The following is a 15658-nucleotide window of genomic DNA, read 5'->3' as shown; positions in this document are numbered from 1 at the left end:
TGTGTGTGTAAATTGTCATTAATAATATAAAGTTGCAAATGTGTGTAAAGAGGCATAACTCTGACTGTTTAAAAAAGTACTGTAATATTACAATTAAATAGGCATACCTGGTCATACATCTTGTTGTTTATTGTACACAATTATTTTTGATATTATAATGTGTAAAGGATGACATATATTTGCATACTAATGAAAATTAAAATAGTTTTAAAGATTCAGTAAAAACCTCATGTGAAATGTTTTCTCCATTGGATACAAAATGTGTAAAAAGGAGGCATAATTCTGATTGGGTGAATTAAGTTATAATATTATTACAATATTATCAAATTGGATTCAATAGACATACACACACATTAATATTAACATAACAAACAATAATAATAATTCTATCAAAGTGAAATTATTTCGAGTGTTATTGATAATTTATATATTCAGTAACCGCATCAGTACATTTCTCTCGTTCGGACTTAATCCAGGGTTGCTTTGTGGATTTCTGCTGTAAAAAGGATCTTCGGATCCTTTATATTGATTGTTCCTATTTAGAGGATCTTGGAATCCTTTAAATCGATTGTTCCTATTTAAAGGATCTTGGAATCCTTTATATCCATTGTTTCTATTTTGAGAACGTTCTGGTCCTTGGTTTGTTGTGTAATTGGAATATGATTCCATCCCAAGGTGTTCATTCAAGTTATTTTTGATCATTTTGGCAAGTTCACTAGTGCCCAGTGCTGTAAAGTGTACTCCATCACTAAACAAGTATTCATTGAGTTTGTTGATGTATGGATTTTTGAGAATGTAAACTTTATTGGATGCCAGATGTCGAAGTTTGAAATTTATTTCATCCACATTGTTGTTAAATACTTCTTGCTTCAGCCTATGAAATAAAGGCGACACATGTAGCTTACTATTTGGATTTTTTTCTTGGAATTCACTTATGAGGCTTTCAACTTCTTTCATTATTTTTTCCGCTGATGATCTTGCTTTAGATAGATCATTGCTGCCGACAATAACGACCACATTGTCGCTTTGTATTGTTGTATTTAAGATGAATTCTTTTGCACCATTAACGTTCTTTTTTCCTTCTGTCAAAATATGAATTTTTACCTTTTTGTATTTGTAGAGTCTTTTCTCTTTTAAATAATTTGCATGGGAGTCTGATATAATAAGTAGATCAACTTTATTATCAGTGGTTTGAGTATCTTCGTATTTTTTGTCTTTTTGAATACTTTCTAATTGTGTTGGTATTTCTTTCTCTTGAAGTATTGAAAACCGATTTTGAGTGTGTACATTATATGACGTATTTCCTATTTCCTTTTCACACTCCTCTTTTTCAATTATAGCTGGTTTATGTTTGTGGTGTTCCAAGTCTTTAACTCGAAGTTCAAGTTGATGTATTATGTGAAGTTTTTCTATAACTTCTTCTGATTTTTCTTGTAACTGTCTGTTGTAGTGATCAAAGTCCTTTGATTTTTCAGTGATAAGTTTTTCTATTGTTTGATCTTTTTGATCTAATTGCTTTTGTAATGCCCTGATTGTTTCTTCTTTTGCCTCTTTTTCTCTCTCTAGGCTTTGTATTTTTATTTGGGGCATCTCACTATTGTCATTTGTAGAATTTGTTTTAACTTGAGTTTCAACTGCTATGATTTTTTGGTTCATAATTTCTATAATTGGTTGAATGTTATCTATATCTATTCTGCATGAGTAGAGATTACAGATTTTTCCTTCTATTCTCTGGATGGAAGATGTCAAATTTTGATTTAATTCTATTTGTTTGTCTAGTTTCTCACTTAATTTCTTAATATCAGTTGATCTTGTTTGCTTTGACTTCCTAGTGGGGCTAGGATTGCACACTTTGTTCAAACTAACTGGATCCAAGTCTATTAGGGTAGTATTTAAAGGGTCCAGTTCATCAGTAGATTTATCACCGAAGTATTCATTTGTATTGTCAAGTGTTTGATCTTCACTGATTGATTCTTTTGTTTCATCTTTTTTTGACGGGGAAGGAGATACATGTACCTGTAGCTCAGATTCTGTATTTAATTCTACAGTTTCTTTTAATTCTGTTTCAGATTCATTTATTACTTTTTTGAGTTTGGTGTCTGAATCTTGGTCTTCTTCACGTTCTATGTTTGTTTCGATTGGGTCTTTGTTATCAAGATTGTCATTTTGGTCCTTACTTCGGCATGCATTAACAAATTCTAATAGTTTAGGGAATTCCTCTTCACCAAAAACAGTATACCCATTTCCTTGAATAGTAATTGTTCCAGTTTTCAAATATATCTTTATAAGAAAAAGTCTTGGGTTATCTACTTTTGTCATCTTGTCATTATCTACCTTTATTTGTATTTCATGTGTTTTCTCAGAGTTAATTTCTTCCCAATTTATGCTGAATTGTTTATTTTTTCCCAATTGTTCCCAGTATCTCATTGTCATACTTTTTATCCAAAGATGTAGTCTTTCCTTACTGGTATGAAAACTGTACATACTTGCTTTTGGTTTATATTGGTTTATTTTGATAGTTTCATACGGAATTTTCTCGATTTTGGATGGTTCAAAGGGAGGTAATTTAAGAGACTGAATGTATTCATCGTAATTAAAAGTTGAGTTATCACTATGACCAAAAAAAATTGCACGTATGCGGTACAAGATAAACGCTTGTCTACCTGTACGACTTGGTGCCGTTATTTCACATACAAATAATGGTTAAGGTTTATATTTGTAAAGCGTTTAGTTGTATTAAAAATATGTATTTGTGTAAATTTAGATTATTAAAGTGTGTTTTGTTTTTTTATTATATCCTAATCCGACTTAAAATGACAAAATTATTTCAAATAATAACTGCGTGATCAGCAGATCAGGTTTCTGTAATATCCGATCAGGAAATTAGAAATTAGCGAGCATAGTTCACGTCGAATGAAAAGTTCTTAAATGATAGCAGAATGTCGACGTTTATGATTTAATTCACTATTATGTGCATCATGTTAGGCAGTGGGTATCTCAAGATCCTGGAGGTCAAATATTTCAAGTAGTAGCTTTTTTTAAAAGCTTGTCGTGTGTAACAGAAAAGACGGAGATCCGTGGTTTTGGGGTAGTTTTTTTATTGGAATCTTCCACTCTAATAAGTAATATGAATGTATTTTTTTGTTTTCTTTAGGTTTCTGTGTTTTGGTTGTATTTCTGGAGCAGTGTTATGATGGAAGGAGGCTATATAGTCCAACATGTTATTCAAAATTTAGATCAACATTTTAACTATAAATTTCTTTTCTGTTAGAGCCGTGAGGCTTTGTGTAAGAAAGGGCTGTTTCATGGCATTGGTAATCCCAATAAGCCCCATAGCTAACGTCTCATTGAACAACTCCCAATTTGCACCATCCCATGGTAAGTGCAAAGGTTCTACTTCCCTCCACTGCCTATATGCCTGATCATAAGAAAAAAAGCTTCATGCCTCTGTGCCATTGACTCAATTTTTGTCATTACTACTATTTTTAACGAATGTTAAACACTCATCCTTCTCTACTGGAACATACTTAACAACCTGGATTTGGATTTCAATAAATCCTCCAGATTAGTGTATTTGTTAGACCAAATATCAGCTTTTAGTTTTGGGTTCACACCCAAAGCCAGTGGGAGTGATAAACCCAGGCCTCTTAACTCGTTTGAAAATGTACCTGTGTTTGGAGTGCCCTGTAGAAGATGGTTCACCACCTATTGACTCGGAGATCCTTCAGTTGGCATGAAACACTGTTGACCGCTTCTGCTAATAACATTTGAGCAGGACGGATGACTGCTCTCAGATGATTGGTTCTCAATAATATTTGTTGAGTGGGACTGGGATGGTGTCGTCATCTCTGTTGTATTACATGTACTGATATCTTGCCTTGGTGGACAAATGGAATTAACACCTTGGTGTGTTGGTATCAAATTGGATCTGGTGAGATTACATCCCTGCCTTGAATAACACCAGTGCTTTTGAGGATTGTAACTACTGTTTGGGCGATAATTGGAGTTGCGACCGTCAATATTCTCAGAATTTGGTCATCATTATACGTATTTGGATCAATTGGATTGGACAGTACATGTGGATTATCAGCTGACAACTGGCCGGAATTAATATTTGGATTTGAAGAGCTTGGTACATGATTGTCACTCCCAAATCTCAACTGCATATGTTTGCCATTACTTCTCCAAGTCTCTGTGTGTTTTTCCGTTTACGATTACTTCTTTTAGGTACTTTGGATGGCATTTCTGATAAAACGGTTGCTGGAAAAAGAACACAAAATAAATTGAATGCATGATATAGAACTTCCATATCAAAATAAGTGCAATAAGAACATTTTGAACATATGTATACCATCTGCAATTCTCTCTTATACCATATATACTCTATACCCTTAAATTCATTTAAGTGCCGTGTGCTCTGATTCTAAATATTATATTTTATCAACCATATATACTTTATACCCTTAAATTCATAGGAGGTTGCACTGTGCCTGAGGTAATAGATGTGGTCGTTTTTGTAGACATTGAAGTCGTTGCAAATGGGACTGACGTTGTCAAGGCAGGTATCAACGTAAATTAACTTGATGAAGAAACTGGCGCAGACGTTGAAATGGGATTACCAGTTGTTCCGACGCGAATTAAATTTGTTGCTGGTACCGCTGGTTGTAAAGTTGCTTGTGGGAATGTTGTTGGTGGCAATGTTGGGTATAAAGCTGAAAAATGAGCTGTTGTCTTCAATGTTGGCTTCGGCGCTCTAGTTAACAAAGAAGCTGGAAATTTTGGTCTTTCAATATGGGATGACCGAATTGGTTTGATTGGAGACGGAAGTGTGGATTTTTCTCAGGCTGGAATATAAGGATGGTTAAACACTGACGAAACTGGCGATGAATTGTATTTTGGTGGCTCTTCTACAAATGGTATTGTGGGTTCGTTGCTATTTTTGTAGTGAAAATCTTTATTTTGATTGAAGATGACGATTTCTTCTTGATCCTCGCAAAATTTTAGTTGGTCAAAGGCTGTGTCACGTTGTTGATAGTTCAACGGTGTTTTTCCTTTTGTTGACTTCCCTGTTTAGAACATGGTCCTTATTGGGTCCTCACCATTCTATTGTGTTGATGTTTTTGTATGTTGAAAACATTGTCAATTGAATTGCCTTACAACACAATTGAGGGGTAAATAAACTCATCATAGATACCAGGACTAAATTTTGTATATACGCCAGACGCGCGTTTCGCCTACAAAAGACTCATCAGTGACGCTCGAATCGAAAAATAATGAGATCGGATTATTCAAATAAGAATGCAAAAAAATAAAATATTAACAAAATATTCAAGTTTTGAATATCAATTACAAAATTATATTTGATTAACAACAAAATTTTCACATATGTTATTTTCTCTAGATGTTCATATATATTTACAACAAAATTTTTCACATATGTTTTTTCTTTAAATGTCTATATAATTCTCATTCGAAATCCGATTCTGAGTCCGTTATATCAATAACCTTCGGTCTTATTGTGGTATGGTATTTTCTCTAAATGTTTATATATATTTACAACAAAATTGTTCACATAAGTTTTTTCTTTAAATGTCTATACATGTATATAATTCTCATTCGAAATCCGATTCTGAGTCCGTTATTTCAATAAAAGAGGGACCAAAGATACCAAAGGGACAGTCAAACTCATAAATCTAAAACAAACTGACAACGCCATGGCTAAAAATGAAAAAAAGACAAACAGAAAAACAATAGTACACATGACACAACATAGAAAACTAAAGAATAAACAACACGAACTCCACCAAAAACTAGGGGTGATCTCAGGTGCCCCGGAAGGGTTAGCAGATCTTGCTCCACATGTTGCACCCGTCGTGTTGCTTATGTGATAACAAATCCGGTAAATAGTCTAATTCGGTAGGTCACATTCATGAAAGGGAAGGGGAATGTAGTTACGACGAAAGGAACATATCCGATATCATTTGTGAAACGGTTATTCCATAACGGTCAACCAACTCGTGATGGGCGTCCGTAAAATTTACGAAGGGATGCTTTCAACTTCACCATTTGGAACTCTTGGTTTAATAGCTTCCTTGTGAGCAGTAATAACCTTCGGTCTTTTTGTGGTGAAGGTTTGCTCCTGAAATAAAAAAAAAAGAAGAAATATTTAAGAAATTATGAACTAAGAAGTAGCTAGCAATATATCATCAGATATATTTTTATTTGTAGACAATTTTAACAATCTAGACAAATAATCGAGTACAGATTCAGTCCTTCCTTGGTGAGTTTGTAATATTGTCAGATCCAACAGATGTTGTTTGTCTTTAAATCTCTCTTTAAAAACAGAGATCAATTCATCAAAATTAGATTTTTTTTGTGGCCGAAACTGTGTCATACCAAATTCTGGCATGGTCTTGTAAATGGAAGGGGAATGACTCTGCACTCCTTTGCTTAGTTAAATCATAAAAAGAACAGTATTGTTTAAAAGTTTTCAGCCAAGTTTCAGGGTTTTGAGAATTATCACCCTTGAATTTTTCAATCTTTAAAAAAGAAGACATGTTAAAAATTTTCATAAGTGGTATTGATGTCCTACCTGCTGAAATAGCTGCTGAAGCGGTGGATGTTGTTGTTGCTGGTGGTGGTGCAGAGTCGTTGAAATTGGTATTGAAGATGCAGATGAAGATGGCACTGTAGTGGCTGCGGTCACAATTGCTATGGCTGCTGGTGCCGTGTTTGAAGAAAAATGGGACGGCGTCTGTAATAAAATTAACGGTACCAATTTTCTTGCACCAGATGCGCATTTCGACAATACATGTCTCTTCAGTGATGCTCGTGGCCAAAATATTTGAAATCCAAAGCTTATATAAAAGACGAAGAGCTATAATCCAAAAGGTCCGAAAAGTATAGCCAAATCTATAAAGCAGGCAATGAAAGTTTATTTACCAGTAATGGCGTTCCGGGATACGGTTGTTGAACTGGTCCAGGTGTTGATGTCCCTTTAGAATGCGTCAGGAAGGCTTGTAAAATTTTGGGTCGAACCAACCGTGTTGGTTGTATTGGCCTGATTGGAGTTAAGACACTTGAAGGTATGAACGGGTTATGATCAGGAACAGGTCCAGTTGGTTGGTCACTGTATTGAGGAGGAAGTGTCCACGGATCTTGGACGAATGGTATTGTGGTTTCCTCACGTTCAGGAATATTTGTCCTCACGTTCAGGAATTTTATTTTTGAAACGGTGTTTAAGTACGAATTGCTCCTCTTCTGGCAAAATGTTCAATTGATGAAACGCTGTATCTAGCTTATGGTGTTCTGCCTATTTACTGTAATTTAGAGGTGTTTTTCCTGGTTTTGTAGGTTTTCCTGTCGCTTTAAACATCCTGCACCATTTTATTGTGACAATTGTTATTGTGTTTTATAATCCTTGCTAAAGTATTGACGTATGTAACAATAAGGGGGAAACAAACTCACAATCAATTGGTAGATAGGCCGGAATCGGCAACAGGAAAAGCTAAAATACAATAAGTGTTCGAATTTTTTAATGAAGAATAAAGTTAAAACATTACAATATTAGATAATTTTGTTTTTGTTTAAGTATTTGTAAATTGAAAACATTAATAAAAAAGAAACATACATTTTTCGTTTGTTTTTAATATAATAAAGCAGTTATAACAAATACAGTACTTATGATCTCAAAACTTTCTTTAATGAAAAATAAATAAATTTAACTTTAAGAAACTATCTTAAGAATAAATAGTTTCTTTCAAATTAAAAAATATTTACAATAAGCTTATGTTTGCAAATAAATACCTTATTAAACCACAAAGTATGAAAATTATACATGTATATTACAATATAAAATAAATATTCTTTAATGTCAGTTGAACAATTCATGTATATTACAATAAAAAATAACTATTCCATAATGTCATCAATTCTGTTAGAAATAAACATTTTAATAAATTTATTCTACTCTCTTAATTGACATTTTCTCATTTCTGAATATTGTCTTGATATTTTATCACTGTCTCCATATTGTCCACTTAATCATCCACAATTTGTTTCACCTGATGGACTATTTTTATTTCCTTTCCATCTAATCCTCTTATTTTGTTTCCTACCTGTGATGTCATTACAGTGTTTGTCCTGTAATTATATTTTTCTATTATGCTTGTTTGAATTCGACATGAAGACATTTTTACTCAAAATAATTGTAATCCTCAATAAAAAGAAAGAACACGAAGGAAAGAAGTAATCTCAGAAAATATGTTTTTCTATTTATACATAGGCATAACCACTAATTAAATTTTTCCAAAACAGTTTATCATCAAGTATACATAGTCCTGTTTTACGAACTTTGTTGATGTATAGAATATGATTGCTACTTCGAATAAAGTTCATACCGTTTAAAGTCATTTTATTTTCAAATAAACACTGTTTATAGTGGTTACGTCTTATCTGTTGACCAACGGCACATTTGGCAATCCATTAGGCAGTTCGTTTATCCTTTTGAATATCATATTCATGATCGCTTACATCATAGATAAAACTAAACATTTTAGGTCAAAGTCCAACAAATTCCTGTATGGTGGTACCTGGAAAGATATGCTGTAAACATTAAAATTGTTATTTAAGACATGTATAATTGTTTTGTTGTAACTTAGACATTTAGTGTTCTTAGTTTTCCTTCTACAATTTACTATTTCAAAGTTCAGTTCTAGCGAATTCTTATAGTTTAATGTTATTCGTCGGATTTTACAGCATGTTAAGTTTCCATCTTTATCGGGATTTTTCAGTTTATAACCGTCGGTGATTCTTATAGTTTAATGTTATTCCTCGGACTTTAATTCAAATAGAAATTGTCCACATAGACATAAATGAATTTATAAAATAAATTAGATTTTATGTCTAATGTGACCAGTGTTATAAATGTATATCAAAACTGAGAATACCAAATACAGACAGCTACTTATGTCAGGACACACCTTGCTCGGTTTTTTGGAGGCAATAGTAACAAGGAAAAAGATTCCAATCAAAATGTCATTTATTAAAAACGACGATCAAAATTATTTACAACAACAGGGGAGTTAATCTTACAAATGGTAACATTTAAATGCCCCTTATTTAACTCCCCTGATAAAAAGCCAGCCTACAAAAAAGGTGGCGTACAAAAAAGGCCAAAAGGCGAATTCAGCTTTACCTTAAAGATGAATGAGCCCACGCCATCCAAGGTGTGTCTTGAGTTCTAAAATATCATTTTAACTTTGAAATCAGACCACAACCAATTAACACATATAATCACATATAACTTTAACAATATACTTCACAAATAACTATAACAAATACTACACATATATATGTTTTTGTACTATAAAACAACAATAAAGGAAATGTTACATCAACTAACATGACTTTGACCATTGATAGTCTTTATGAGCAGGCAAATCCTGGCCTCAACCGTCTGTATGACATATATCTTATATCTGTATATATAATACTATTATTGCACGTTAGACTTAATAAACCTTTAATGTACATGATGTATGTTCACATGAGGAATTGAACATAAATAGTATCACTTTCGAGCCGCCAGCACACACTCAATGAGTTTGATTCGAAATACATACATGTATGAATGAAATATAGTATAACAATACATGAACATGATTAAAATATTGATAACTCACAGGTCTATTAATACATTAAAATGTATACACATACTTGTAGAATTTTGAGCAGGCAAATCCTGACCTCAAAGTCAATACCATTTCTTAACAATATACTACCTTTAATGGTTTATATAGACAATGACTGATCATGAAAAATAATCAAAATGGCAACTAGGCATATCCTAACATCACTTTCTGACTTAATATTTGACTAGTGAACATCAGCACATTACATGCGAATAGATGCAATTCTAATATATCTTTGCAAAGCATTTGAATTCATTGCTCAGAATAACCTAGGTTGGCAGCATTAGTTGCTGCACATATACGAAAGCTATGTCCCTTGTATTGACCCCAAGGGTGACTGGGGTATAGAAATATGGTCACTTGGTCTTCTCCCGACCGGCAGTAAAACGCTTGCTGAAGTGGGGCGTCCGTTTGGCTGTGCGGGATGTATCAAGTTCGCAGTCACGTCCGTCAGAAGGGGACGTTAAATCCGATGCCTCGTGTAAAGAGAGTGCCACGTTCTTTGCACGTTAAGAACCCTTGCAACAACTCTTTGAGGGGTCCGTAGGTGGCCTGTTGCAAGGCAAAATTTCTGTCCCTATCCAATATACCCTCATTTTCCAGTGGCAGTCCAAATTTCCCCGACCATCATCCTAGATGGCCTCTATTACAACAACCTACCTATAGTATTTATTGTAAACTTGTTCTCGTCCTGAATATGCATGAAATATTTGCCACTGGACGTTAAGCAACCAACAATCAATCAATCAATCAATGTTTACGTTTGAAAGTCGGTCAAACTGTCACATGATTTTTCCACAACATAAAGTCACGTGGTTCTTTCATAACAGAATGTCACGTGGTTCTTTCATAACAGAATGACTATTACATAATATGAACACGAATAGCTTTCTAATACTATGCTAACGGTATTGTAGTTCGTAACGAATATAATACCTTATCTCAAGTTAATTACTATAGTTATCTTCTTATATACCGGCAGATCGTTAATGAATATTGTCAGCATCAAATGTATAGTTCATCGATCACGGAGTATTTGCGTGGGTAAATGTAGGTCAACAGTCTTGATGACTTTAAATGTATATAAACTACTAACTATTGTACTGACCTCTCGCTGAATAAATATTAATCCATAAACAAATGATACAAAATGTTGTTATGTGAATGAAGTGTCACCAGAGTGTATATAAACAAACTAATAAATCAAAAATTGTCCAGAGAAATTTTTGCGAACTTTCTTGTCGCAGATAAATTTTTACGTCATAACATATCTGTTATTTGATTGGTTGGCTAAATATAAAAATTAGATAATTCTATAATATACACTTAGTTCACATTGACTGTTTAATTCAAATAGAAATTGTCCACATAGACATAAATGAATTTATAAAATAAATTAGATTGATCTACATTGTATTTTAAATGTAAATACCATTTACCAAATACATGGAATAAATTTATCTATGCATGGTTCTTTTGATGGTTCTATGATGTTCTTTTGTGTACATGTACATACAAACATGTACATGTATGAACAAGTATGATAAGTGCCAAATACATGGTCAGACTCTAAATACATGTCTTTGATAAATATGAATTAAACTTGTGATGAAATATGCAAATGTAGACCAAATACAACAATGTACATGTACATTTTGTACATGGTCTTATGCTTAAAATCTATTCATGTAAAGAGTATATTTTTGTCTTTCTCTATTTTTGCTGACACATATTACATTTGTTGTGGCATATGTATATATTACTTGCACTTGTGTCTATTGCCCGGGGCAAATGTTTATCTATTTTTATTATAAGTGCATGATGATATACAAAAATGTACCTGCATAGGACAAATTTGCCTACGGCATTAATTTTGTAAGGTTGGTCATTCTGTAATGCACCAGTTAGCAAACTGACTTCAACTTGAATGTTTTTTTAAATAAAATAATTACACTTCATCATAAAATTTAGATTGATTGATTGATTGTTGGTTGCTTAACGTCCAGTGGCAAATATTTCATGCATATTCAGGACGAGAACAAGTTCACAATAAATACAATAGGTAGGTCTTGTCATAACAGAGGCCATAAGGGATGATAGTCGGGGAAATTTCGACTGCCACTGGAAAATGAGGGTATATTGGTTAGGGACAGAAATTTTGCCTTACAACAGGCCACCTACGGGCCCTCAAAGAGTTGTTGTAAGGGTTCTTAACGTGCAAAGAGCGTGGCACCCTCTTTACACGAGACATCGGATTTACCGTCCCCATTCTTACCGGACGTGACTGCGAACTTAATACATCCCGCACAGCCAAACGGACGCCCCACTTCGGCAAGCGTTTTACTGCCGGTCGGGAGAAGACCAAGTGACCATATTTCTATTCCCCAGTCACCCTTGGGGGTTAAAATCTAGAACATACACTAGTACTTTATTAAGGCAAAGACTTCAAAAATATTTAAAAATTAATGTTAATGCTGATAAATGTATCCCATCTGCAGCAGACTGATCTTTGGTCTTAAATGTGCCCAAGATAAATGTAATCATTGCTTTATTGATAAAATAAGGTAATACATTGTAATCAATTATTCTTTTCTCTCTGACTTCTAAATCTGTACTGAACCAGGGGTTGTTCATGAAAATAGTTTTCACACAAACAAAATTTACAAAATTATAATTTTTTTTATAAATCTCACATCAAATCGACATGCTTATGCATGTATTTGGTATAAAGATTGCATCGCACAGGCCATTCATTTCTTTCATAATCAACTTTATCACTGAGGGTTTAAACTGTATAATGTAGGCTGCATTATTTTTCAACTTGTCCACTTTGCCAGGTTTAACATTCAGTTATAGGTTAAAGCTTGATGATGAGAACGATCAAACGAAACGTCCTCTGGATAAAGTTTGTACATGTTTAAAATCTACCAATGTCATTACACACTTATCTATGTGACGCATAATTCCGGTCAGGTTGTAACTTTAAGTCATTTTTAAAGCTTGGGTGAGACAGGTAATAAAGCTGTTATTTAGTATCAATACATTCGATAAAACGTCAATTTATAGGACGATGAGAACGAACAGACAACACTCTTTCAAAATAAAGTTGGAATAAATCCACCAATGCCATTTCACAACTATATATCTACCACTACGTTGTGCTGAATTAAAGCAAATGTTGTAGCTTTGGGTAATTTTTTAAAGCTTAAGTGAGACGTAAAATCATATTTTTGTTTCTTGTATTATCATTACTTACAAAAAATGTCGGTTAATAGAACGACTAGAACGAACCAGCGACACATCTTCTGAATACAGTTTTTTATAAAATCCACCAATGCCATTACATAGTATAGCTACGTGACGTGTAATTAAACACAGGTTGTAACTTTGGTTCATTTGAAAAAGCTTGAGTGATACGTGAAATAAAACTGTGTATTATTATCAAAACATTAGGTACGATGTCAACATGTAGGACGACGCGAACGAACATACAAATCAACTTCCGTATAAAGCTTGAATAAATTCCAACTTACAACAATAGTGGTAAAAGTTCAATAACTCAAGTGCTTAAAAGATTTACCGTATTTTTCATCATGATCATTGTTGTGGAATACACTTTTACATAATGTTCCTATAAAGTGTACGATATGTTTATGTTTACATATTCATAATCTAAGTTCGTGCACATAAAATATAAAGATGGCGATCGAGAGAGCTACATCATCACTACATTCATCAGTTCAAAAGGAATAATATGCACGAAAGAATGCTTAAATAAAATTTACCTTGTTCCTTTTTTACACATATTCAATCATTGTATCGGTATAAAAGTCCGAATAGCTAAAAAAAAATTATAAAATCCCAAAATAAAACTCTTGTTTACAAAACTATCGATCTGTAGATAAGCAAGAAAGTGTAATAAGATACATAGTGAAAAACTAACCAATGGGCATCCAGTCAAAAGAGCGTAATGCAGGGGTTCCCCAAAGGATTATGAAAATAATCATAAAGAATGAATTAATGGTTTTCTTCGTTTGCATAAAATAAGTTATTAAAATAACTTGCCTATTTTTGGGAATTTATAACTGATTTTAAGTATGTACTTTAATGATTTAAGGGTAAAATAAGAAAGATATAAGCATATACTCAAATATGAAGAATTTTTGTCAAACTAAAAATTAAGAACTTCTGATCATGAAGGTACATGTATTTTGGAGTAAGAACTTGCGTGTAAATCTGACCAAATACATTATATTAAGGCCTTTTAAATTGATGAAACATGTTTTTTGTTATCTTATATACACTTGCAGTCTATTTTGGTTAATATTTACACCTATACATGTTTATGGTTTCAATGTATATAAGCTTATGATTGCCCATTGTTTATATTTTTTTAATGAGAAAGTTAATTTATTGTAATTCACATTTTATAGTTTATGATTTTTTTTATTAATAACTTAATAGAGATTAACAGGAGATCATTTTTTTTTACTTTTGGATTAGCTACATAATAAACCAGATGAGATAAGAATTTGGTTCTATTATTTGACAGATTGAAACAGACTTGTTTTCTGTTTATCATGAAAAGATTATCTTTTTAGTGCAGATAATTGCAAAATTTTCTATAGATGACTGCGACAATTTGTCGCCTTCTAAATCTTAAATCAAAACAAATTTCTGCACTTTTTTTAGGATTAGATGCATTTAAGTGGGATAAATAAGATTAAGTGAAGATAATGATGCATTTAAGTGGGATAAAATAAGATTAAGTGAAGATAATGATGATAAAGATTGTGTGAAGATGTGTATAATTGATTTCTTTAAGCTGTTTTTTTTTTTTTTTAAATTTTTAATCCTCAAGAATTACTTAACTTTAAAATGTTAAAAGTTTTAACCTTGGATCTAAAATTTACAATTAAATTTTGATTCACTTTCAAGTGCAAAAAAAAAAAAAAAAAGAAATGTTTTAAAATAAATTAAAAAGTGAAAAATTGTATGATTTCATCAAACTTTCTTTCTCCTGTGTTAAAAAAGAAAAATGTAGACTTTATTTAGCTTTTTGATAAGTGTTGTTTCTTGAATGGAAAAATACATACTCATGAATGCCTGAACTATTTTCTACTACCATTTTTGATGTATATTTATATATGTTTGATATTACTTAGTGTTTTACATGTATGAATTTGTGTTTTTTATTTTATCAGTTCCATTGATTTTGATATAATACATTTTACAGTGCCATTAGATTTTGAAAAAAAATAAGGTTTCATTACACTTTGCTCATATATCCTATATTTTGATACTCAGGGTAAATTTGTGGTGTTTTCTTATGTTTATGATGCAATATTTAATATTTCAGTATTCCTTTTTTAATACTCAGGTTTATTGTTTTCGTGCTTTATGACATTTTTTTGTCATATTCATGTATAGTGCCTGTTATCTTTTGATGACATATAATGGTTATAATTAGTATGCATTTGTATTGTCTTTCAAGTTTATGTCTCAGTTAAGATGTTTAAATACTTGTATGGAGAAACAGTTTATTTTTTCAATACATGTGTGAGCATAGTGATGAATTTACTATGTATAAGACAAAAAGGTTGTTTCTATTTGTTTTAGTATTTAGATTGTTGTAGATACGTTTTAAAAGTTTCCTTCAGAGTGCCAGAAAAACCTTTATATCTCAGATAAAATAGACATGATTCCAACTATAGACTCTAATGAAGATATGAATTCAACAAGAGATCATAGCGTCGCAGGCATCACATTTAGAACTTCGAGATTGAGGTCTAGTTTAAGTTCTCTGTACGCAAATTATGACTTTCACTTAGACATGGTGAAAGTGATGGGGGTAATTGTCCTCCTTTCAGTGACGAGTGCAACACTAGCCGTTACTAACAATCTGCATGTTTGTAAATCATACAAGTCGCACAATGCTACAGATTGTATTAGATTAACACACCACC

At 32.5% G+C, this 15658-nt stretch overlaps 1 protein-coding gene across 1 annotated transcript; it reads right to left on the bottom strand.

The window, feature by feature from the left end:
- Nucleotides 1–423: 423 nt before the first annotated feature.
- LOC139494532 (repetitive organellar protein-like) lies at nt 424–2433 on the bottom strand. Its single transcript, XM_071282693.1, has one exon. The coding sequence runs from the start codon at nt 2431–2433 to the stop codon at nt 424–426; it is 2010 nt and encodes a 669-aa protein (XP_071138794.1).
- Nucleotides 2434–15658: the final 13225 nt, after the last annotated feature.

Source organism: Mytilus edulis, chromosome 11 (genome assembly GCF_963676685.1).
Source record: "Mytilus edulis chromosome 11, xbMytEdul2.2, whole genome shotgun sequence".
Taxonomy (NCBI): domain Eukaryota; kingdom Metazoa; phylum Mollusca; class Bivalvia; order Mytilida; family Mytilidae; genus Mytilus; species Mytilus edulis.
The sequence above is the reverse complement of the archived record's forward strand: the minus strand, read 5'-3'. Positions and strand labels throughout refer to the sequence as shown.

Excerpts from the sequence above, each read along its gene's own strand:
- LOC139494532 (XM_071282693.1), bottom strand. The coding sequence starts at position 2,433 with ATGACAATGAGATACTGGGAACAATTGGGAAAAAATAAACAATTCAGC.